The sequence below is a fragment of the Pyrgilauda ruficollis genome, unplaced genomic scaffold (assembly GCF_017590135.1).
Source record: "Pyrgilauda ruficollis isolate IOZ18807 unplaced genomic scaffold, ASM1759013v1 scaffold12, whole genome shotgun sequence".
Taxonomy (NCBI): Eukaryota; Metazoa; Chordata; class Aves; order Passeriformes; family Passeridae; genus Pyrgilauda; species Pyrgilauda ruficollis.
In genome coordinates, this window is record NW_024510321.1 from 7619015 (window position 1) to 7645083 (window position 26069).

General features: G+C 37.3%; 1 protein-coding gene across 1 annotated transcript in view; it reads right to left on the reverse strand.

Moving 5' to 3' along the window:
• The window catches only part of VIPR2 (vasoactive intestinal peptide receptor 2), a 44409-nt gene that overhangs the window by 12108 nt on the left and 6232 nt on the right, over positions 1–26069 (reverse strand). The window contains exons 3-4 of the mRNA XM_041489551.1: positions 17669–17776; positions 13943–14040 (exon numbers count right to left, since the gene is read on the reverse strand). Of these exons, the coding sequence (XP_041345485.1) occupies positions 13943–14040; positions 17669–17776 (206 nt within the window). The remainder of the gene's footprint in view (positions 1–13942; positions 14041–17668; positions 17777–26069) is intronic.

Genomic DNA, 26069 nt, shown 5'->3' on the forward strand with positions numbered 1-26069 from the left:
TTTCTTAGTTAACAAAACATAGACATATATCAAAAAATGATACTTATAGTCTGTGTGCTGGTCTTCAGAATTAATTTTCAGATGTCTGTGCTGCTGATGTTCCATAGTGCTGGCTGCTGCTACTTTGGTACTTCCCAGTAGGAATCTGGGATGTGAGAATTGAATATGAAAATGTTCATGTGGACTGAGAATGTACCCAAGAAATGTGATGATATGGTGAATGTAACAGACTACACAAACTGGACCAAATAAAATCTCTAGTTTCTACCAGCTTTACTCACTTCTCCATTTTAAATACCCTTTACACCTGCATTTTTCTGTTAAAATTCCAACTACACCAGACACCTAAGCAGGTAACTTACTAATTTTCAGTGATTAATTCCTCTCTCTAAACCTAGATGTTTATTAAGAAGTGAGATGCAGTCACCAGCTGCTAAGCCAGAAGGGCACAGACCTCCTCAGGGAGACTTCTTCATAGCCATCAGCCCCCCAGGGTGTCTCAGACACCTCAGTGCATTCCAAGTAACATCCATGCCTGTGTACATGCTTATACAGAAAACTAAGGAAGAGTCCAAAGGCTTGAATTTATTTTATCTGATTTTAGCTGCCTACAACCAAAGTCTGAAAGCTAGCTAACTTTGGTAAAACTGATCTTACCTCTGGAGTTTGGGATATCCACTGCAGATCAGCAATGGGCCAGAAAATGTAAGATGGATAAAATTAAGCATTTCAAAATGCGTGAAAAGTTGAAATTTTCATGCAAGTTGAAATTTACTTTTATGCTTAGGACTCCTTACAATCATATCAGCAGTCAAAATTTTGTAATCCTTTATAAACTACAATATTCCCTTCTACTACATTCTCAATTTACATACCAGAACCCTGCATCAAAGTATTTTCCCTTCCTCCTGCAGGTAATCCTGTATGAGCTGTATTTGCTCATGCTGAACAGGGAAGGTATCTATCAGTAAAGTTAGCCAAAATTAATTCTCCTGTAGTCCAGAGCCAGGACCTACTTACAGAGCTTATGAACTGTGTGTTTTAGACCTCTGTGAGTGCAGCAGGACTGTGGAACATCACACACACATGACAGAAGGGGAAAACCCCACGTGCTGTTATGTGTGAAAGGCAGCACCAGTGCTTGATAGACAGACCAGCCTTGTCAGGCTGGTGCCAGATCATCCCACATTCAATGCAACAGAAATTAGCCAGCAGTCCACAAAATCTGACATATTTAAATAGGGAAGTATAGGGCTTTGTAGCCAAGAATAACTGGGAATGAATGAAACTGCAGAAACCAAGTAGAATTTTGAGAGTCCACTGAACAGTCTTTCAAGGACCTAAGAACTTCTGATTACCCCTGGCAATCTGTCTGCTATCTACTTTGCCTAATTGCAGTCTACTAACTCAGTTCCTGTTTTTCTCCATTAGAAATATCCCAGAGTATGAATTCCTATACACAGCTTGGTATTCACTGCTAAGAACTTCACATTTTGGAACAATATGGCTTCATCAAGACAAAAAAATATGTTATTCCATTTTTTTTCTCACAAGCCTGAACTGTCATTAATTAAAATTAGAAGGGATTTTTGACTGAAACAACATGGCAGCAAATGGGGCATATCATATAGAGGTCAGTCTTTTAACAGCAAAATTTGAGATTTTTTTTAAACCCCGTACATGAAAATGCAGTAAACATATTAGCTTGCCAAGAGTGTAGATGATAACACTTCTGTCATAGCCCAGAAGTACTGAGGAGTTAATGAAGACAACTCCTGCAAATATTTAATTTCCTGAGTTATTCCCTCCCTCCACTGATACCTGTCCAATTCCTGCACCCCTGATAAAGCTGCGGGAACACTTCCAGAGCAGCTGCCTTTAATCACTCCCAGCTGATGGCACTCCTGTTTGTCTTCAACCCTCCCAGCTGATTAATGCAGTGGCCATATTTGTTCATATTTATTAATATTTATTTATAGTGGCTGGCTGTTTATTTAACCAGCTGTATCTGGTCATGATTTGTCTTGGCTGATGAAAAGTTGTCCTTCATGTACATGTAAACAATGTTAAGGTCTCCTACTTGTGCTGCAACCTTCTTTATCTGGATTCATCGAACACCCCATTCTCCCAGTCAGTATGTTCTCTTCAGAATTGTCTACAGTGAAATCTTGGTACTCCTAAATATTTAAAAGGATCAGGGAGGAAAATTCAGTGATGAAACAGTGTTACACCAGGTAGCAAATGAGGTTTATTACCCATGAGGTTTGATCCTCTGGACAGTGAGCTGTGTTGGAGCTGGAATAGAGAATATCATCCTTGACTAAAACAGAGATTGCTCTTAGAATGAAAGAGAGGAACAGGTTCAGATGGATGTAGTTCCGAGTACAATGAAGTTTCCTAAAAAGATTTAAAAAGAAGCATTTTAGTTTATGATGCAGAAACTGTTGAAAAGACTATTACTCTGTGGACATTTCTTAGCAATATGAACCTTGAGTAAGAGCATACCCTTTCCTTTTCTGTCATTTTGTCAGGGCTGCCTTGCTGTTTTCTTTCATCTCTTACTGCTGTTCAGTATCACAGATAAAAGATCCCAATGGTATTTCTCGCACATTTCAGCATAACATAATAAACTGACAAAAAACTGACATAATAAGCTGACAATAAACACAGGCTATTGTATCCTTCTGTGTGTGCACTCATTCCAGTGTTTTTCTTGCAAACACAAGTCTGATTATCCTGGATATACTTCAGATGTGCTCTCACTTATTATTTTCTGGTTTCTTTCTTTTATTCACCTGTGTTTTGCTACAGAGTGACCTTTGATCCTATGATGATGGTGTATGCAGGAGCAATTAAAAATGCATTCAGAACATTTGATCACCTATCCTTTCTATCCAATGAATGCAAAACTTCTTTAGTCTGGCAGCCATGTGAAAGCCTTACAAACAAATGACAGACAAAAGATTCCATGTAACTGAATGAGTGCTCAGGGGAAGCAAGCTAGAAGTTGAGGGCTTTTCCCTTAAAATACAGTTCCTTCAAGATTTTCCTGTTGAAAATATTCTTTTTATAGAAAATCCCTAGAAACCAAAGTGCGAAGAGGTTTTTGTGGTCACAACCAGCACCTTGAGCTGCACCTGGAAACAGACCAGAAGCAAAGGCATTTTAGCAAGCATGAAGATGCAGTAGGTGTAATGGCAGTGTGCAGTGGTAACATATAAGTATTCTTCCAGTTGTGATTTTTATCAAACATACATAATTCTGAAATTACTGAAGCAAGGATAGTTACAATGAGTAAGGAAATAAAGAACAGATCTGCCATGTTAGGCCTGAATTTGGCAAAGGACATAATACCAGGCTGAATTTTAAACAGTTGTCTAAAATGCAGTGATTGCTGTGGCCATGCACATCCTTTGCTGAAATACCACTATTATGTTGGACTGCATCATGTGCTCCTGTGGAATTCAGAGATACATGCAAGCTGCAGATAGGAGGAAACTATTTTTCTTGAATAACTCATGTCGATCATTAGTTATTCATCCCATTCAGTGGCTCAAATAATAAATGTTGGATATATACAAAGCTGTCAAACAAATATTTTGGAGTTAGCAGGTAGAAATTAATTCCTAATTCAATTCACTATGTTGAGAGGCCCCAACACTCCTTGCAAATAACAGAGAGAGATTCTTCTTCAAGGGGGCTTAGAAGAACACATGTTGCCTCATGAAAAAAAGCCTGTTTTTCCCTTACTCAGCTGGAAGACTGGGAAAAAATACCTCTAGTTGGATACTTAAACTGAAGTTGAAGGTTTTGAGTACACCTCTTAAATGCTTGATTCGTTACACCTGACTTCTGGTGATGGGTGACATTCAGACGCATGTAATTCTCTGTATTAAACGTGGTTTTAGCAGTTTTCAAACTGCAGTGATCTGCATTGGGATCTGCCTGGAGCATTTGCTGGTAGAAGGAGTATAACCATGACTGGCTCAGTTCATTTTTTTAAAAGGTATTCCAAACATAACTATGGGTTACATATCTGCTCTGAATGGTCTCTGAAGATTTAGATATTGAGAAAATTTGATGGCAGACTGAAAGGCTTACAGATCTCACCATAGGAATATTTAATGAGAGGAATGAGGCTCTGACAAACAACATGCTGTTATCTACATATTATTTGTACTTCCTTTCTACCAAAACTGTGATATGCACTTTCTTGGCTTTCTTGACCCTAAGTGGAGCAGAAAATTGGTGTGAAGTTCATAATGGGGAAAATAAAGGCTATTCTGTTAGACAGGTAGAAGTGATACATAAAGGCATGAAAGTGGAGGGACTGAGATAATTGCGATACTGATAAGACCAGTAAAAAGTTTTTTTACTAGTTGAAGGTTTAAAAGTTATTTTACTAGTTGAAGATTGCCTTCAGTCTGAGAAAAGTCACAGAAATTGGGCAAAAGCAGGAGGCAGTACTGCCTTTTCTAACACTGCCTAACAAAACACTGCAGACCCAGCACAATTATCCACACCTTTACTACTGGAAAGGTGTGGATAACGTCGCTTGGAACCAGCGAGGCTTGTACGTCGAGCACCATGTTCAGTTCTGGGCCCTTCATTTCAAAAAGGACATTTTTGGGTGCTGAGAGTGTCCAGACAAAGGCAACGAGGCTGGTGAAGAGTCTAACAAACATGTTTTATGCAGGGCAGCTGAGGGAACTGGGGTTGTTTTGTCTGGAGAAGAGGAGGCTCGGGGGAGACCTCATTGCTCCCTACAACCACCTGAAAGGAGGGTGCAGCCAGGTGGGGGCTTGTCCCTTCTGCATGATTCAAGTGAAAGGATGAGAAGTAATGGCCTTTAGTTGCATCAGGGGAGGTTCAGATTAGGTATTAGACAAAAAGTTTTCACTGAAAGAATGGTCAGGCATTGGAATGAGTTGCCCAGGGAGGTAGTGGTGTCAGCTCTCTTTGGACTTGTTCAAAACGTGTTTGGATGCAGCACTTGGGGATACGGTTTAGGGGTGATTGTGGCAGTGCTGGGTTGATGGCAGGAGCAGATGATCCTGAAGGTCTCTTTCAACCTTGGTGATTCAGTGATTTGGTGATTCTGTGATTTACAGGTGGACATTGGTGATTGCCTTTGATTACAGTACCCCTGGAAACCACTCAGAAGTTTCTGCAAAACATGGCTGCGCTCATGTCCGCTGGTGAGATCAGCACCCAACTAATTCTCAAGAGCAATTCAAGGTGTTTGTTTTAATAACCAAATAGAAAATTCTTTATGTAATCATTCCTAAATTACTGCTCTTTTTTACATGGGCTGTAATGCCTGTAAATTTGTAAAATGCTTTGAAAATTATTAATATGATCATTGCTAGCAAAAATCTAGTCAGCATTACATTACTGTCAGCTGTTTAACTCTTACATGGGCTGTAAATTTGTAAAATACTTTGAAAATTATTAATATGATCATGGCTAGCAAAAATCTAGTCAGCATTACATTACTGTCAGCTGTTTAACTGAGATTTTAAAAGCAACATAGAACATGCTACATATAAGAGACAGAATTTCAATATTTAGTGCAAGTGGCTATCATTTGCCTTCCCAAATGAGGCTGGTAAAAAGTAGCAATGAAGCAACTCTTTTAAGTAAACTAACATAGCCAAAGGAATCTCAAATTACTTTAGTGTATTTATTTTTATAGAACTCAAAAGGCCAAGTAAGGAGGTTATTTTAATAATCCCAATTCACTATGATATTAGCTGAACATTCCCTTTGCAATCATTATACAGATATGGAAAAGGCAAAATGAAATGTGAAATGAATGAAGACTCTTGCAACTGCTCTGTTGTAGATATGGTTAAAGTGGAAAAATATGGGAAGCAACTGCCATGGATGTTAAGTGCATTCATAGCAACTGTTATGTTGTTATATATTTCAACCATTAGATTGTAGAAATTGTCTTTTTTACTTTGGTATAAAGTAAGTAGCTGTTCACACTGCATTGGGATGATTGAGACATGCCCAACAAAAAAGCTGGACTGGTTTAATTTTTCATAATTCCACACCATTTTGAAAATTCTGTCCAGATTTGATTTCAGGAAACCTCCACTGACTGAGACTCTTGAAATTGGAAATTGAAATCGGTTCCAGAATTCCTAAATGAAGGAAAAAAAGGTAGAAACCCTGCATGAACTTAATAACAAAGCATCAGTTGTCCTGCCCCATTGCTGTAACACTGCCTTGAATTTATCCTCTGGCCATGTGCTCTGAGCTTGACAGAAATTGTCAGGCTGCTGCACATGAAGTGACTCTGTCACTTTGCCCTGCTAGGGAGAACAAAAGAGGTTGTCTTCTGCCAAAAAAAACCCACTATTTCATGTAATGTTTCTGGCATTCTGTTACACACACATGCCCCCTACAACAAATAGTCCGGCTAAAATCAGAAGAAGAAGCCCGTGTAGTTTTAGCCCAGCAAACAGCTGTCAGCATCAGCAGGGCTGAGTCTCTCTGCTGGCCATTCCTTGGCCAAAGGGATGAATGTGAAATAACTGCATGGAACTATGTCAGGATTGAAGTTAATCAGCCAGGAGTGCTTGGACATTACCTTAATAATGACCATGATCATTTTACTCAAGCTAAGCACGAGAAAATAAGAAATGATTACACAGTTGAAATTATTTTATCATATGATAATAATTATCGTTATTCCACACTTGAAATGGTAGAAAATAACACCTTTCCCCTTTTCTCCAACATTTTAGTAGTTTAGTTTTATAATGGAGAGAAATATTAGATGCTACACATTTTTCTATGATCAAAAATTAACCCTGTGTCTCAAACAGTTGCAAAGGTAAGTAATCACTAATCCATTTTAATCCATTGCATTAAAAATTACAATTATTTAAATTCACGTTCTTTGATTTTCCAAAAAAAAATTTAGATGATTAGAATGCTTTAGATTATTAGCATGAAGCAATTTATCAGACTCAGCACCAAGGATGATGCAATCATACTGCTCCTTACATTTCCTGTATGAACATAAAAGATGTGCCTTAATTTGCCTGTAAGACCTCTATAACGCCTAGTGACCCCACAAAAAAAAAAAAAAAAAAAAATTAGTAAATGGTGTTCTCAAATTATATGTCAGTTAAACACACAAACTTCATAAAGACAAAGAATTAAATTCCACATTGTGCTGTGGCAATTGAAAACCAGGAAATTCATTAGACCAATATTGACTTAGTCACAGCTATTAAATATTTGTCACTCATCTGTATTTTAGCTAGTACCCTTTAGAAACAAACTCTTTGTATTATACTGGTGCAAAAGAAACAGGCCAAGCAATGCCAAATCTGATAGCACAAAACCCAGTGACTTTTATATAAAATGGGATGTCTTATTTATTTCTTATTGCTCTGTGTGAACAGTAATTACCCATGTCTCAAGTAACACTTAGCTTCAACCCCTAAACTTAAAATATAAATGTGCAAGATTTTCAGGAATAAAATGACTGCAACAAAGGTATGGATTGACCAAAAGATAATTTCAGAAATTATATATTCAAATATTTTAACACAGAAGAAATATTATAACCTCCTCAGATTTTATAGCTTTTTTCAAAGGAAAACTGATTCAAGTCATACACATTAAATTGAAATCCCAGTATGAAATTTAAATGACATGAACTTTTCTGCAGGTCTACCAAAATCAGAACATAGTAATAACAGCTAGCCTCTGCAAAATATTCACATGATTATTTAAACTATGCTGACTCCAAAACTGGAATCCAATTACTTATTTTTAAACTTCTGAGGAAAATATTAAAATTACAACCACTAAACCAAAGTCGTTAGGTGGTTAGGCAGAGAAAAAAAAATCAGTGGCTTATGATTTTCAGAAAAAAATAATGGAAATGTTTACAGGAAGCGTAAATGTTTTCTAAAGAGCTAATCCTAAAACATTTCCTTTTTTTTTTTTTTTTGTGGCTACTTAATGTTAATAGGTTTTTAAAGGACATAAACCCCTACATATAAAATGTAATTGGATTAGTACAAGTTTGCCTACTTTGTCTTAACTTCAATACATTTTGTCAAAGTCTATTTTTAGAAACATTTGTGTTTTGTTTTCTTAGAAAAGCCACCTGTTTCTGCTAATGTTTCCTTTAAATCTAGTTTCGTGTTATTTTTACTAAGTTCAGGAGACAGAATTCTTCTGTTTATTTACAAAATAGCACAGAAGAGCAGAGACACTTCCTAGGCAAGGCTGAGAGTCACCCGGCAGATCTCCCAACCTCAGCCTTGGCTTGGAAGGACCTCTAGGGGAGAGAAGGTGCCTCAGTGCTGAAGGAGAAAACACTGGAGAAAGTTAAGGGCATGATTCTTTGTCCAAAGGAGGTTTGCTGTTGACCAGAAATCACCCTTAATGTAAAAGAAAAGCCCTCAAATTTTTATTCCTTTCATTCAGAAATATAATTTATCATTGCTAAGGAATACATGACCATTATCATCCCAACTGACCCTTCATTTTGTCTATTCCCTGGGCTAATATAATCCTGTAATACTGCACCTAGGAGCTTCCCCTTTACAGATATAATTACTTAAAACTGTATTAAAATTTGTGAACTTAAATTTTCATGATGCATGTGTCAATATTTGAATATTTCATAATATTTGAATATTCATACTCAGAGAACGTATCAGAAAATCTTAAACTGTACAATGTAAAATAAGAACTGGGCCTAGCAAATGAGTTCAGTGCCTTAGAAACACTGAAATGAGCAAATGCAAATAGAAATGGAGTAAAGAACCCTAGTTCTTTCCTTCTGCTAAATTAACTTCAACAAGGCAGTAGCCATTTTTAAAATTTTGTACTTATACAAGAATAAATAAAAACTGAGATAAAGAGATGGATTACAAGTTGTGGAAAATTTAATTTTGTCTTATAGGACACTTCTACACATTTTAGAATTATGTATTTAGAGAAGAATAGAATTTACTGAAAGACATGCAATAAAATTGGCATTCCTCATGGTATTTAATAATCCTTATACAAGTAATTGATAATATCCTTTTTCTGACATTTTCCCTTCAATTCACCTTGAGCTTAAACACCACCCAGAAAAAAAGATGAGATCAGCAGTGCCATAAATATTTCCTATAGTAATAGTGGCATCATCAATTTTAATTATGCCAGTCAGAATGTCTTTTTATTCAAGGTTCCCTAACCTTAGTAGGAGAGATGCCAACTTTGTAAATGCACCATACAGGAAAATGTAAATTCCACATTTTCCTGTGTAAATATGAATCAGCAGATGTATCTGTGAATGTGAACACTCGTGGACTGGAATTTAGCAGCTTATTAACATTCTGCAATTAAAGCAAATACCCTCTTTGCTCTACAAGAGAGAATATCAGCTAATATTCAGTCCTAGTCCTCACTTGAAGTCAATGGAAAATTTTTGCACTTATTTTAAGGAATACTGGTCTCTCAATCACACCTCATGGAAAAATATTAATAAAAAATGCAGCCTAACATAAATAAATTTAGCATGACTTGCAGACACAAGGAAACACATTGGTAGATGTCTGCCTTGTGTCAGATTTTGGCGAGAGGCAAAGATTCAATCTAGACTCACTGCAAAGAGTGCATTATCCCAGAGCAACGATCCACTCCGCAGACAGCGGCAGTGCATCTGCTTTCTCAAGGCAGCCACAGCCAAGGCCCTGCTCCTGCCACGGCCTCAGCTCCCCTCGCCTGGAGAGGGGTTTCTGCTGCTCATCCAGGGTGGTGAGAGCGCTCCAGGAACTGGGCAAATGGGGAATGCTTCTTCCATGGATGATTGTGGGGGCCAGAGAACAGGCCCAGGAAACACTTGTTGTGCTCCCCTGGACAGCCAGCCCCTGACCCACACAGCCTTCCTCTGAGGTTGAGGAGAAAGCTCACCCAGCCCCAGCGGCCTTTGCGGTCATATGTTGATTTCTCCCACCCCATTGGCCCTTCCCCTTTGCTCCGCCCCCACAGCTGTACCCTATTGGTTCTCCAGTTTTGTCCCGCCCCTCATTTTTCCCATATAAACCCCTGCTTTCCCAGGCTCCTTGGCATTTTTGGCCTTGGCACCCTTTGCGGAGCGCCCTGCTCTTAGTAAAGGTGGCTACTCTGTGCAACACCAGACCAGGCTCCTGTCTCTTTCTCTGCATCACCCAGAAGCAGCTGAAGCAGAGCATCACTCCCCAGGCTGAGAGGAGGATGTGCCTGTGCCCCTGAGCCCTTCTTAGGACGCTTCCTCAGGAAGGTCACGGCGCCCTTACCTTCAGTCCACTGCAGCAGAAGATGCTTCTGCTACAGGCACAAGCTGCACCAGTATCAGCACACTTAATAGTCCTGAGGATCTTTCTGTCCATGAATTTCTCTTCGTATGCCACTACACATTCAAATCACACAGCCTGAAACTTGTATATAGTGGAGCTGTTGTGTGATCTAATAAAGCCTGTGTCTAAGATCAGACAAAGCTGTATTAACTGATTCAGTCATTATTTTAAATAAAGTGGACACATTTCAGTGCTTTACATTCACCAGACATCTTGCTGTATATTAATAATGCTGATACAGGGTTTAATACCTTCTGACAACAGCAAGGACATGTCTCCAGCTTGTTCAGTCTAGGTAGAAGATGTCAAAGTAAGTCAAGGAAAGACTACAGTGAGGCTTGAGTTTGGTTAACACACCTTGATGTGTGTTTCTAGCATGGTCAAATCAAGCTTGCTTTTTTTGCTGTTTGCGTGTTGTACTGCCATGAGCTCCACAGAAATAGAAAATGGGAAAAAAAAAGAGACTTATCTGAATGCCTAAGATGAACATAAATCTTGATCTTCAAGGTTAGCAGTAACTAATTTGCTTACAGAAAAAGTCTGGAAGCATATAATAAAGGTTTAAGTCTACACTTTAATGCCATAACAACATACAAATATTTTGTTCAGACATTATCATTGTTGTGCTTTAACCCCAGCGGCAACAAAACATCACACAACCACTCCCTCCCTCCTCCTGCCATGGCGTGGGGAGGACAACTGGGAAGAAAGGAAAACCTGGGTTGGGGTAGGAAGACAAGTGATGCCCAACTCCATTGCTCAGCAGCCCCTGACTGATGCCCAGCCCATCCCTGAGCAGCAGCTGACAGCTCCCAGTCAACTCCTCCTGGTTTATACACTGGAGATGACATTCTGTGGTGGGGAATGTCCCTCTGGCCAGGTGGGGTCAGCTGTGCTGGCCATGTTCCCTCCCAGCTCCTTGTGCACCTGCTCTCTGGCAGAGCCTGGGAAGCTGAGAAGTCCTTGACTTCGGCTAAGCACTACTTAGCAACAGCAAAACACCAGTATAATCAAATTATACCAAATAATCAACATTATTCTCACACCAAAATCAAAACACAGCCCTGTACCAGCTACTACGAAGAAAATTAACTCTATCCCAGCTGAAAAACCAGGACAGTCATATTTATCAAACTTATCCCCCCAAAACAGTGGCAAGAGTAGCAAAGAGCATTAAGATCTAACACAGAATAAACAAAGGGTTTTGTATCAGGCACTTACAGTTAATTTCAAAATGTTAAGCAAATATTTTCTTTTTATAGAACCTGCTAATATATCATTAAAATGAAATAAAAATGTAACATTTTTAATTTGAACATTAAATAGAAACTGTGGAAGCATGCAAGATCTTTCAGTAAGGAAATAAGAGGTGACATGTTTATGCTATTTTTTAATAAGCTTCCTCATTTCAGTGCATTTTTAAGCATAGCAACTTGGTACCTGTTAACAAATTACTTGGTATTTGCTCACAGATCTTTGTAATTTAAACCTTCTTTAGAATATTCAAAGCTGCCCCAAATAAATGCATATCTGCAGAGAGATATATGCCTCTGTGTGTGCATATATACATACAATATGTAAAATATGTACAGAAATAAGCCCCCTTTCGATTAAAGATAAAAGAATGTGTCTTAAAAGACAGAAAAAAATCCCAAAGGAATAAATAGTTAGTTGGATCTATAGTAAAAATTCATTCAGCAGTGAAGATGCAGGCACCAAACTTATACCAAAGTATACAGTTTCTACTCCTCTAACATTGTCTTCAAAATATAAAAAATAACACTTAGGACTCACTCCAGGAAAACTATTTTGCCACCTTCCCTAAAATATTAGTTAATGTAACGTTGAGGACAATCTCATATACTGCATGCCCCATACTGCAGAACATGTTGTTGTGTGATATTTTTATGCCCAGAACAGTCAGCATCCAAATATTAGGACTCTATTTTTAGCTTTCAGAGTAAAAATATTAGATTTAAAAAAAACCAACAAACTATACTGATTTATGATGAGTAAAGGTTTTGGTTTGAGTGGTTACCATTGAGCACCAAGATCTGAATTCAAGAAAACATCTTCTGTGAAAACAGGTAGATGGTGCAGAACCTCAAATACCTCCTGAAATCTCACTACTGCACGATACTTGCATTTTTCTATTTTCTCTATGATTTATATTGTATGTATGAGATTAAATTGACTGTATGTTTGCCAGTAATTTTCCAGTACCTGCTTTCCACATCCCTCTCCTGATTTTCATCCTCACATTTTTATTATTTGCTTTTTTTCAGGGCTTTTGCAAATGTTGCTGCTATATCCTATTTCAAGTTGTCTAGGTTAATTCCTGCAAGTATACTCAATTTGCATTTAATTCACCTCCTTCAACTTACTAATGAATATGTCAAACAAGAACTGCTTTTCCATTATACTAGTTCATCTTCTAACTGTTCTCACTACTTGAAATATTATATTTTGTTAATTTGAATTTTTATGTTTTGACCCATTTTCACACCACATGGCAATTCCTGGGTTAAGTGACAATGTTTAAAGTGGCTGTTTTAGCAGTAATGCATGTGTGTTCCTGAGCTATCAGATGACACAGATGTTTTAGAATTTGTCTTCAGAAAAGTTGGGAAAACAATATATTCTCTCAATTTTCTCTATTATCTATTTTCAACTACAGTAGTGGTTGGGCTTTTAAATACAGAAAGAAAATGGCAAAACCTTCCTGGCTTAGCTGGAATACCAGTGGATCTCTGCAAGCCAGACAGAACTGATCTGCTACAGCTATTCCACACATACTAAAATGCAGGGGAAAAAAACAACTGGCCCTCATGAGAGGGCTTAATCCATTTTGGGTAACAAGAGTTTTACTGACACTATGAGCTCATCCTTGTAAACAAACTCTTGATCTGTTAGCCTCAGCAGGAAAGCAGACAGAAAATACATAAAACATGATGGTAAAAACCCTTCCCTCAACAAAAAGAGATAATATCTACAAAGTGAACATATTCAGTTTCCCATGCATAGTGCATTTAGGAGACCTTGATAGCTTTCTGGATAACTTACAATTATTAGCACAATTTCAAGTCCAATATAAATCTGCCAATAATTCCAATGATAAAAATCAATTCTATTTTACTTATAACTTTAACACATCGCATCAACAAAGCGGTGCATGTAATATTAACAGATTATAACAGATTATTAGTATTAGGTTTTGAGATAACTTTTAAAGAAAATTCTTTTGAACTAACAAACTTCTAGAAATAACACAATGCAAAACATATGGTGCACCAGCTGAGTAGCACTGCAATATTAGATATACAGATGCTTCACTGCAATTACCAACTGTTTATAGCCTTGAGTTTCAAACAGTTACTGAGTCCTATATTCCTGATTTTATCTCATTGGACAACTGCAATCCAAGCGTATTGCAACCAATGCTGTGAAAAGTTACTACAGATTTTCATTAAATCTCATTTTTATTCAGTCTGAGTAAAATGGGATTTATTTAGAAGCAGAATGTAGCTGATAGCTGTATTCAACACCATCATCTAAATTAACAGAAAAAGTATTTTTCCTACCTTATAATCGTCTTCGTAGTCATTATATCCACAAGTACTTAAGATGTCAGGAAATATATCCGACCACCCATTACTCGTACAATTTTTGCTAATGTTTCCTGTAAAGCAAAATTAGAGAGTTTAAATCAGAAAGATCCAAAACTCTCCGCATCAATGACTCCTTAAACAATCTAACTGTGTCATTAGCTGATCACAACCTAGCTCTTTTTCCTTTGTTTCCTCAGACTCAACCCAGCCATTTCCTTTCATGTGCTTTTCATTCATATTCCTTTGGCTTTTACTCTTGCTTGGAGTTGCCTTTGCACTACAGTAAAACAGAAGTAAACCTAAGACTTTTCCTTGGGTATAGCAGCTATTTCTGTTACACATCTGCAAAAGCCTAAACTGTTCTGCTGTTTTATTTAAAATACTCAGGAGGGAGCCATACACTTCACTCTGTAATGGGCCATTTGTAGGTAAAGGAATTTGAAAGAAGAGTAATTTCAGTGAGAGTTGTTCTGACCTCCTGTTTAGGGCTTTTGAGAAGCCAATACTGAGAAATCTACTGAAGACTTACAAAAGCTCTTAGACACTAAGGTGATGAGTTACTGCTACAGCAAATGTTGGTAAGTTTGGTAATGAAGTTTAAAGGGCAAATTATGTCATAGACTGAAGAATGAGGTAAAGGTGCATGCTGAATTTCATTCTTTCAACCAATATTGGAACAATGTAGTACAAGGAATGTACAGGACGTGTGGAAGTATGGCTGGAAAGGAATTTTGAAGATTTATTAATTTCAGAAAGTTTCTGTTTGGAGATAACAGAAAATGTTGACTCTTTCCAGAGACAAAGTCACACAGATGACATGGGGGCAACCCATGATACTACTTCTTAATCTAATTAAAATGAATTAATTTTCAGGCAATATTGAACAACTTCAAGGGGGGAAAACAGAAAAGCCTGATATTGTAACTTACTCTTACAATGTTAATTTGTACCTCACATTTCTTAGAGCAATTTCTGTATCTATGATACTTGAAATCTATAATAATATACTGCCTTGGTTTGGAGTTTACCACTGGTCTATAATTGACTCAAAGTTTCCAGGTTTTCACCACAGAAAAATAAATTTATGTGCCATAGGTCAGTGTTGGTCAAGAATAACCAAACTTGTTTATGTACACTCCAAACGAAAGCTTTTGTGATCTTTATTTTGTTGATTGGTTACTGGAATTTCTTCTTTGTATAAAGTCTTCAGTGGAAAGTTGTAAATATCCAATAAGTGGTCCACCAGCCAACAACCAAATCTTTCCAGCTAGTAAAAAGGCCTTGACCTAAACCCACGATCTCCTCAAACAACGGGACCACTTTTGCCGTTTGGCATAGAAGTGACATTTTTAAAAGAAAATGTAACCTATTTATACACTGTGAAGAGTCTTCACTTTAACAGTACATCAAGATTCTCTGACCAGGCAGAGCAGAGGAATGTGTTAACAGAACCACAATTGCGTCAAAGCCAGTTTTGCAAGAAAAAACTCAACGTACTCAAGATACTCAAGTATTTTCTACTTCAAACACTGCAATACCTTCTAACCTAAAGAGAGTTGGGCAATGTTCTATGGAAGGCAATGTTTATTTCGACACCATCTTTTCATGCAGTTAAGTATTTCAGATGCCCACTTTATTTAAAACCTTTAACTTGATATATTTGAATAAAAACTTTACAGAATAACTTTCTGAGACTAATAATCTTGTAAAATACAGGAAAAACATTATAGGATGATATGATTGCTTTTGCAGTAAGATTCTTTTAATCAAAAGTTACTAATATTCAATACAGAATTAATCATGTGGTATGCTTAAACTATAACAGAGCACCACGGAAGAAATTTAGAGCCAGCATTCCAAAGGTTCTAAAGATGAGAAGAAAACTATTTTTTAAATTCACAATTTAAATTGGGAAATCCTTTAAGAAACTGATGGTATTTAAAAGCCTACTTGAGGTTTGGAATATTAACATAAAAATAAGGTAGTCTAGATCATCCTGTAGAATTTTAACTCCTCTTAAACACTGAAAGCTAAAACATACATCTCACAAATCTGGCTAAATAAAAAGAGTGAAATTTTTTGTTTGAAGGTATTTTCATAATTTTCCACCGTAAGAATTAAGTTAATTTGTAATGTGCTGTGTGTGAATTAAATAAATTACATATGCCTGAGCATAATCAACTTATGAAAGTACCAAGATGTTTAGTTAGCTCTTAATTGAATCAACCATGCAAAATGTTTGTTGTCTTCCTTCTCTGAAATTTTAGAAAGGGAAGGTCTAAAAAACACTCTTAATTGAACAGGAACATTTAAAATCAACCCTGTTAGTTCCACAAGCAGGAAGCAAACAGGTGGCTATGAAAAAAAGCTGGATCAGGGAAAATGATAGCAAACTATAAAATAAAGAAAAATTTCAGTCTTGCTGACACCATGGTGAAGTGAGATAGGTTTGTAATGCACTGTGAAGGTTTCAGACTTAAATATTTATTGCAGTTGTTTTATAGTAAAATTAAAATGTTGTTGTAATATAACTAAAGTTTGTGAAATAAACTCCAGAGAGAGTGTGCAAGCTCTAGCTTTTGGCAAATAGACAGAAGCAGTGTGATTTAATTCAGATTTTGAATTTTTGATATTTATTAGTTTGCCTTGCCTCATGACAACACTTTATTATCTTGGTTTGAGTAATTTGAAAACTTTTATAGATTTCACAACATTTAGCAACGATTACACATACTTTCCCCTTTACAAATTGTTTAGACTATTCATGATAAACTAATCAAGATTCACCAGTTCCAGGAATGAAAACCTTTGCTCATCTGTAGATTGTTTTGCTTATCTATTTTTTACTGGAACAAGACTTATTCAACAGCTTTGACTCTAAAGGTATTTTAGTCAAACCCCAAATTAGCCCCTAAGTTAAAAGTGATATTGTTAAAGCCCTCCACAGAGACACCAATCCCCAAAAAAATAATTACATAACTATGGTAAGTTTTTAATCTTTCACCAGCTCTTCATGACAATGGTTTCCCACCTGAGCAGTGGAGTAAGATTTTTCCAGCAGCATTTTGAGATATGTGTGAAATACTCTGTGTGCATAATTTATTTTCAAAACCCCACTTAAATGTCACAGGGCAAAATATGATGTATTGACAAGATGGTGCAGAAGATGGGAGACTTAAACCAGTGAAATGTTTCAGCAGTCTGAGACACTGATGAGCTCTTTTCAAGTTCTATTAAAAAGCAGAATAAAAGGCTTCATAATAACTACCTTAAATTGCAATAACAGTAATTTTTAGGTATTATCTGTTAATGTGGGCTCTTTATTCTCATGATGGCAAGGCAGAGCTCCCCTCCTGAGACACAGAGGGAACAACCTACATGTGGCCTGCTGGCAACTGTTGGAGATGTCAGTCAGGCTCAGCTGCCTTAATAATTAACAAAATAGGTCAAAAAAGAGCAAGCAATGTCGGCAGCTTTGGTGAGTGTCGCTGTATCAGAAACATACTTGTATCTAACTCAAAGAACACCAAACAGAACACAAAGATGATAATTTGGTCTTTTCACGGTGCATCCTGATCAGCTCTGACAATAATTTTTAATCTACAAAGAAAATTATACCCTCAAGTAAATAATTTTTAGCACATTATGTTACAGAATACCAGAGAGAATCCAGTAAAAATACACCTTAAAATAAAATACCTGGTTTTCCAGAAAAAAGGCTGAAAACTTTTGGACAAGGGACAGTGACAGTCTCTCCAATCTTTGCAGGACGCCAGCAGGTGATGTTATCCCAAACTCCAACACATCCTGAAACAAAACCAGCAATAAAACCTTGAAAGCTGGGTTTACCTTATTAAGACCTGGTGAAAACTTTGGACAAGCGGTTCAAAAAACATTAGACTCCTTCAAGAAAGCTTAAATTATTATATTTTCCATGAAAACTTTAAAGGAATCATAAGAGTCTGCTGATTAACCAGCCAATTTTGAGGTCAGTTAATACATTATTTGCAAAATGTCTCATTAAAACAATGTCATCATGATGTGAGGATGCTAAGAAAAAAGTAAGAAAGATTAAAAAGTAACTCCTGAGCATTGATATGAGAATTCCCTAATTACAGTTAGAATGGAGTTTTCTATCAAGCAGATTGAATATTACAAATAAATATGCAAGTAGGTCATTGGTCTCAGCACCACATATGATAGGAATGCATTATCATTGGAGAGTGTTTGGAACAATAGGCATGGATTTACAGAATAACCTCTCAAACTGAAAAAAAGACATTTGAACAAATAATGCTTCTATGTATTGGTTTCAGGAAGGGCAGAGGGCCTTCCTAGTTATATTTTATAGTGGCAGTAAATGCTTTTTACAATATGAAAGTAACTTGCTACAGCTTTGCCCATGTTCATATGTAGCTCAAAGGCTGTATCTTGTGAATGAGTGAAAATCTTCCTATAGCTGCTATAGGCATTTGGCTCAATCATGTCCTGTTGAAAGTGTCTGTTTATAATTTATATCTTCTAAGCTAAGCAAGCAGCTATGGAAGTTTGTCAACACAAGCCTTGCAAGGACAAAGAAGTAAGGAAATGTTACTCATATTATCTCAGTTCAAGTTATTTAAAAAAAAAAGAAATCGTACTAAACTCTGGGCGTATATGTCTTCAGATAAGGCAATTAAAAATTTTAATTTGCAATTAATGTTAAAGACAGACACTGGTGTTATCTCCATAAGAGTATTAGCAGTATAAGGGACAGTTTGTTCCTTTCAGTAGAGAACATAAAACTTGGATTGGGAACTGCTCACAGCCATATTATTCTTCAGAATATTTATAGTATTAGCAATTCATTATTAATTTATTCTGTGCTAGTGAGATCATGCCCAAAATCAAGCCACATGAGTTAAATGAAACTTGAAAAGGAATATTTAGAAGTTCTATATTTGTATAAAAACTTTTTAGTGCAATTAAACTTGGACAGCTTGTGTTGACTTAAAATATGCAGCATCCTGCTTTCAAAGTTTAAGTTACTTTCAAAGCACACGTAAACTAGGGAACCAAAGAATGTGTAACAGGACCAGCAGCTGGATTTGTCCCAGGGTTATGTCCTAGTTGCAGCACGAAGGAAAGCCAGAGGCACAGTGTTCCCATGGGCCTTGCTTTCCTTTGGAAACATCCACCCAAGTGTGATAGCTGTGAGGGAGCCTCTGAGTGGCACAAGAACAAGGTCTGGAGATGATAAATGAAGATGAGAGGAGGATTATGGGGGAAATTCTGCATTTGATCACCAATTCCACAGAGTCCTCTTTATACAGTTTCCCAAGGAAGTGCAATTCTCCAGAGGATTCACTTGCTTATGGGGATTGGGTCTTTCTTCACTCCTCTTGGGATTGTACAGTTCTAAATGCTGCATCTGTTCTATATTCAGAAAGATTATGCCAAAAATAAGGGATTACTAAAGGGAACACTTGATAAAGTTTATCTCTGTGAGTAGATAACGTAATGACTTATCCTCCACTGCCCTGTGTGCTGCATTGGCCTCTCTTGGCATTACCAACAGTATCCCTGAGAGATCTCCGATGGTGGCTTGGCCATCTGTACACAATTTCAGAGGTTTACACTGAGCAGGTCACCTTCAGAACCTTTGAAATGGAATTTCAACATGTTGAGGTCCTTCCTGAGCTGCAGTTCTGGGTCAAAATCAAGTCCAAATCTCTGTGATGCAGCACCAGAGCTTACTCAAAGTAAAAGAATTTTACCTGAACCAATTCAGGCCATGCTTCCTCCCCAGTTGATTTTAAGCCAAAACCAACATCAATAACACAACATGCAAGTAATCAGAAAGACAAAGAAACTGTTTTCTTCATCTGCCAGCACTCAGAACTACAGTGACAAACTGAAACTCTTTTGGCTTTGATTGATGGACTCCCTGAGCCAGCATAAACAAGCCCTGGAGTACACAAGAATAATTATCATCTTGTAAGACCTCAGACGTTTTTATTTCAACCCCATTTCCACTAACAGTGAGAGCTGAGATGAGTCATGAAGCTCTTCATGCACACCCATGGAAGCTGATGACTTTCTCAAATTTTCCCTTTTGTTTAATCCACTCTGTAAAACGGTGGGTTTGTTACAGCAATCTGCAAACAGCTCAGAGGACTTTGTAAATTTTTTCTATGCTACTGTACATTGACTGGGCCAAGGTTTTGCCAAACAGGCAGCAGAACAGCATGGACTTCAGAGCTCCATTGCTGTGTTTTCCACAGAAAACACTTGAAAATCTTATTCAAGCCTCAATTGCATGAAATACTATATAGAAAAATTGAAGTTCAAGTCCTATTCCTACCAAAATTAATCAACACAATTTGTATCAAATCTCAAAGCTTGCTGGAAGGAACTCAGTACACACGTTTTTGATGTTCAAAACATCACAAGTCACTCATGGTTTCTGGAATATGGTTTTTTCCTTTATTTTTCCTCAGTATTTTAGGACTTTACAAGCATCTATGGCCCAGGAGAGAATGGAAGTGCTTCAGATTCCTCAAATCAAATGGATGAAGTAACACCAAAGATGTATTTCCTTCATGTAGACTACATTCAAGTACATCACAAATCAGGAGTCACCAGAACTCCAAGAATATTAAGCCTCAATTTATGATTATCTACAGGCTTATTGATAATGGTACAGGACATCTGAGAAAAGTGCTGAAATGTCCTGGAGGCATTTATAGTCACTGAATGACTACAGTGGGCATCTGAATCTAGTCTGAATGCTGAAATGGTATTAATTACTGGTGTAATTACTGCTAGAATTACAACTAAACAGCAATGCATCTTCTGGACTTTCAAATCACACCTTTCCTCATTGCCCCATTCTTCCAATTACTACAGATTTTTAACAATACTGCATTCATTTATCTTCTTTTTCTCTTAGGAAAACATACCCTTATGCAGAGATGGGATACAATTAACTTGACTTCATCTTAAAACAATTGAAATTTGGCCAGGTTAATTGCTCCCAAAGATTGCCTGTTTCTTTTCAGTGACCACAAAGCAGTCTATGCTGCTTTAAATTCCAAATTGTTGGTAAGTAAAAGTGTGGTAAATGCTGTGCTAAATGTTTCTGTTTCTCTACATAGAATATCTAACTTGATCAAACTTAGTATTCTCCTCTCAACTTTCTGTCCAGCCATTAATTAATTCAGTGTTAGGATGCCTGGACTGTTATCCATTAGTGTATCACTGATAAAATCATTATCTAAAGTCTCAATTTCTGGAAATTTTACCCATCTCTCGAATATATAGGTCTGCTTCCTACTGTCTCTGAAGGATATTGATCAAGTCAGATAAAAAAATATTCATACTTTTAGATTTAAATCAGGTCTTATATGTTAGTTCTGGTAACCATTTTATCAGTAAAATGATACTTTCTATAGCTAGCTTTCTATTTATTTCTGTAGCTCACTTTTAAGGTAAAACTTTAATTGCTCCAATGTTTATTTCATATAATGTCTATAATTTTATTTATACTATTTTTTAAGTATTCTAAGTACCCAGATGTACTTTATTGTACATATTTTTTATTTTATGCTCATTATTGGATTTAGTCTCTATGTTTGCACTGTGCTTCAATAAATTCTCAAGCATTGAGTGTTTTTTTCTTTCTCTTTGATATGCTCACATAAAAAGTCAGTCCAGCTTAGATTTGTGATAGCTTCTCAGCTTTTTCTGCATGTCTACTATCATATTCTTTACCTTTTTATTTAGCTACTGGGTTGATTCTGGCTGAGAAAATTTTCTTCGCAGTTGCTAACACAGGGCTGTGTTTTGGATTTGTGTGGAACAGTTGTTTTTTGCTTTCCCTAGTAAATTGTCATTTTCTCAATGCAAGAGTTTTCCAGCTTTTACCTTCCCAATTCTTTCCCCAGTCCTGCTGGTGGGAGTGAGCGAGTGTCTGTGTGGGGCTGGGTTGACCTCTGGGTTTAAGCCATTAACACCTGTCAACAAAACTAGCAAGGGCAAAAAGAAAAAAGGTTCTTCGTCCCTGATTTTGTGGTGTCTAGAAGAACACTCCTGCAGCCTGCATAGAACAATTCCTTTTCAGTCTCTTCACTTGCACTGCTTATTTCTGTGATGTGTCATTCACAGAATATCCAAGGAAACAACCAAACTTCCCTGAAAGCCTTTGCTCAGTGACTTGCCCAAAAGTCTCTTCTCCTGTTCCTCCAGAGGACACTGCACATGCTATTGTTAGCTAGTTTCAATGAGATCACTTACTTTATTTGAATGTTTGGTCTTTAATGCTTGTCATGCATTTGCAGATAGTTCATAATTAAAGGAAACATAACAGACTATAAACTACATTTTGTTTCCCATTTTCTTCGGCTTACATAAGTGCTGCCACCCCATTCATCTTCCTGCTTTTTGAGATCCAGTCTTTGAGCAACAACTTCTCTCACCTACGTGTGCTTCTTTGTCTATAAAAACATAAAACACCGGGCTTGTGCTAGAAAATTTTGTTTATAGACACATTTTATAAATATATAACCGCTAGGTGGCACTTTGTATTTGGATTTAAAAACTGTCACTTCCAAGAGAGGTTTAGCATTTTTCAAAACTGTCTAGGCGTGCATAAAACATGAAAAAAAAACCAGAGTGCTTTGAAAATGAGTCAGAAAGTCGACAGCTAGCCCAGGGTTTATTTTTCAATGTTTTGATTTTTGTAGTTAACTTGGCAGAGCAGGAGCCATCTCACCTCTTATGGGCAATGATTTCTAGACTGCAGGTCCGTGTGCCACAGCATGGAACTTAGGTCGCATGGGAATTATGAACATATATGGACTGACATTCCTTCTGCATTTTCACACAAGTGATAAAAAAGAAACGAAAAAGAGGTGCTGCACAAGCTGGAGCAAAGCAGCACTGCTTAGAGCGGGAATAGGAATGAGACAGTCCCAAAAAAGTCTGCCCCACTGAGGGTGTTTCCCAGCTGCTTGTGTCAGGGCTCTGAGAGCACGAACAGGCTGTGATGGCCCTGCCTTCATCCTCCTCAAAGCCTGAGCCTTCCTCTCCCATGCCCTGCACTGTGGTCCTGCCCAGCCATCCCAGGGCTCTGCCCAGCCCTGGTGCCCTGTGCTGGGCCCCGACCCCGCTCTGCAGGCTGATGTCCCTGTCCCAGGGAGGTGACACCTGACCAAGAGAAGCTGCCTTGACCTGGGGGGAAGGACCTGCAGACCCTGCCTGCCCAAAGCCCCTCTGCGTGGAGCTCCTGCCTGCAGTCTGTGACAGTACAACACTGCCTACAGTGGGCTCCAGAAGCAGCTCCAGTTACTCAGAAACGTGGAGGAAATGCCAATGGAAAAACTTTTGATTTCCAGTCAACAAACACTACTCATAGACAGCAAACAGAAATTGGGAATTCTGCAGTGTACATCAGATTTCACTGGTTTAAACAGAATGATGAAACCAATAGAGTTTGTCTCATCGTAACCTAAAATAATTGCAGTTCATAGGTTCTTTAAAAGCCAGTTCTAATACCAGGAACGGCAAAAATACTGTTTCAAAGATTTCTAAGGGATTTATAGATTTTCACAAAATTAAACACACCAGAAGAAATGTCTTGTTTCCCTTTTGAAGAACAGTTTCCCTTTGGAGAATCAAAAATCTGTTGGCCAGCTTTACACTTAATGTAATTTACATATTTTAGGGTTCTGTGGTGAAATACAGAAGTTGTCAGCTAAAACTTTGAAAAAATTCCTCTCAAAAAAGAAAACAAACTTTCATCCAAATTTTCCAGGTAAATCCTGCTTTCCAATTACTCAAAATGTCCTGTGAAGACAAGAGCATTTATTTTTGAATGACTGAACAGCATGCTAATCTTACCATAAGAACATTCTTTTCTATTCTTATGCAAATATATTAATGTGTGTATAGTCAAGGCTGTAAGAGGTGCCTTCATTTTTACATTGCCCCAATTCTGACATGCTGTACATTCTTGAAAATGACCACTAAAAATCAATCTCCTGTTCATATAAACCCCACCACAAAATATTAAAAGTCTCTATTGAGAAGTTGGACCATATATTTCAGCTAGTATGTATTATGTCTAACCCATGTGCTATTTGTTGCATTAGCTGAAGCTTTTTCAGTGTTTTGGTACCCAAAATTCCTTCCTTGTGGTATTTCAGCTTTGGATGTCATAGAGAAGAGACTGCCATGGCCACAGCTGTCTTTATCAGGACTCAAGTGCAAGACTAGTCTGGGCAGTATTTCCTTCAGAATCTTCTGGAAAACACAATAAATTCATTTATGGATGTGCATTTTCCTTCTTCAGGGCTACAAATGCCTTATATTAATGTCTACTACTAAATTTCTATTTACATTTTGGGTAGAGCAGAAATTTCATGTCTTCAAAATAATTTTGGGCACCTGGTACTTCTCTTCTGTCCAAAGGGTTTGTTATTGTCACTCTTAGTAAATTTTACTATGTGAGATTTTTGAATGAGGCTAATCAGGATGTTTTCTTGGTCTTCACCATTTTATTTACAGTTAGTTACTTTCCAGTAGGCAATTCATTTCATTCAAGGCTCTTTCTCACCTTTCTCACCCAGCCTCCTTAAAAGACAGAGCTCTGCTGCTCTTCTGCCCTCAAGTATTTAAGTACAGCTTCCACAAAGACCAGACATTGTCAATACCGTAAGGGTCAGTTTTATGTGGTGCCATTAATGATGACACTTCAATCAGTGAAAGCCAAAACATAAAAATACCCAAAGCAGCCCCTTTAGTTTCCTTCATTAAAAAAAAAAAAAAAAAAAAAAAATTGTGAAGTAAAAAGTAGCACGATATCTGTACTACACCTGGAAAAGCAGCAGCACAGAAATTTAAGACAGCTAAAGTTGTGCTTCCAAGAGTTGCTGGTGCTGCATGAAAGAAGTACCATGACCCCACAATCTCATGTAATTCTGCTTTGAATGCTAGCTCAGAGGACTGCCAGCACCACTGCAGTCTGAAGTACTGACTCATTTTACAGAGAAAACAGCTTCAAAACTAAACAAAACCTGATGCAAGACCTTGATGAGAGAGGGAGCATAATAAAGGGGGAACCTTGAGGAGATTCCTTTTCATGTAGCAAAAGAAAGGCCTCCTCTGGCTTTGTGTCAGTCTCCTATTTACTAACGTGGAGGATGGAGTGATCACGTTGGTGTAGCTGTAGAGAGAGATGTGTGTATTACACACAAAGGTGTGGGGGTGTGTGTAAATGCAAAATATGCACCTTTCTTCCTGGAAAAACAACCTTAACAGGTAAGCTAAACAGTCAGATAAATTTATCTTCTGGGCAACGTGCCATGGGTCTGACATTTGAATGTTCATCCCACTGTTCTCAACAGCTCTGTTCCATCCCTGAGATCAGGAGCTCAGTGCTGGAATCACTGAGGAAAATTCTATTGACAGTGCAATTCAGGAGATTGGGTTAAACAGCAATATTGCTCCCTCTTGCTTTAAACTTAAGATAACTAAGAGCATAATTTTGGTGTCTTGTCTCTTTTAATTTCCTATGACAAGCTGCATTATGAAGTTTCTCTTTGAGAGATTTATGAAATTCTTTCCAAAGCCATTTTTCTTTTTGTCTACATCCCTTTCTCAGTTAAAAAGCCATATCTAAAATTAAAAATGTCGTCTGACATGTGGGTCTCAGAAGAACATATTTCAGAAATCAAAATCCAAAAAGACACACTTAACTGTGCAGCCACTCAGTTCAAGATGAATCAAAAGTTCCTAAACTTCATTCTTTTCATAATGAAATCTTTTTTAGAACTTTTAGTTGTAGAACCCTGTTAAAAGCTCCTGAGTTTTAACATTTTTGACCATAAGATTTCATTTTTTCACTTGAAGGTGAAGAGAAATGAGCCAGTTTCTTTATAAGGAAAAATTTTTAAAACTCAATAAAGGTAGGGACAATTTTTATGTATTTTCAATCACTTTTCTTGGGATTTTTTTTTTTTTTTTTTTTAGAAAACAAGCCATTGGTGCAGATAAAAAACAAATCCATTTTTTTTTTCCATATAGGTCTCAAAATCTGTAGCTATTATGAGCTAGATAGAAC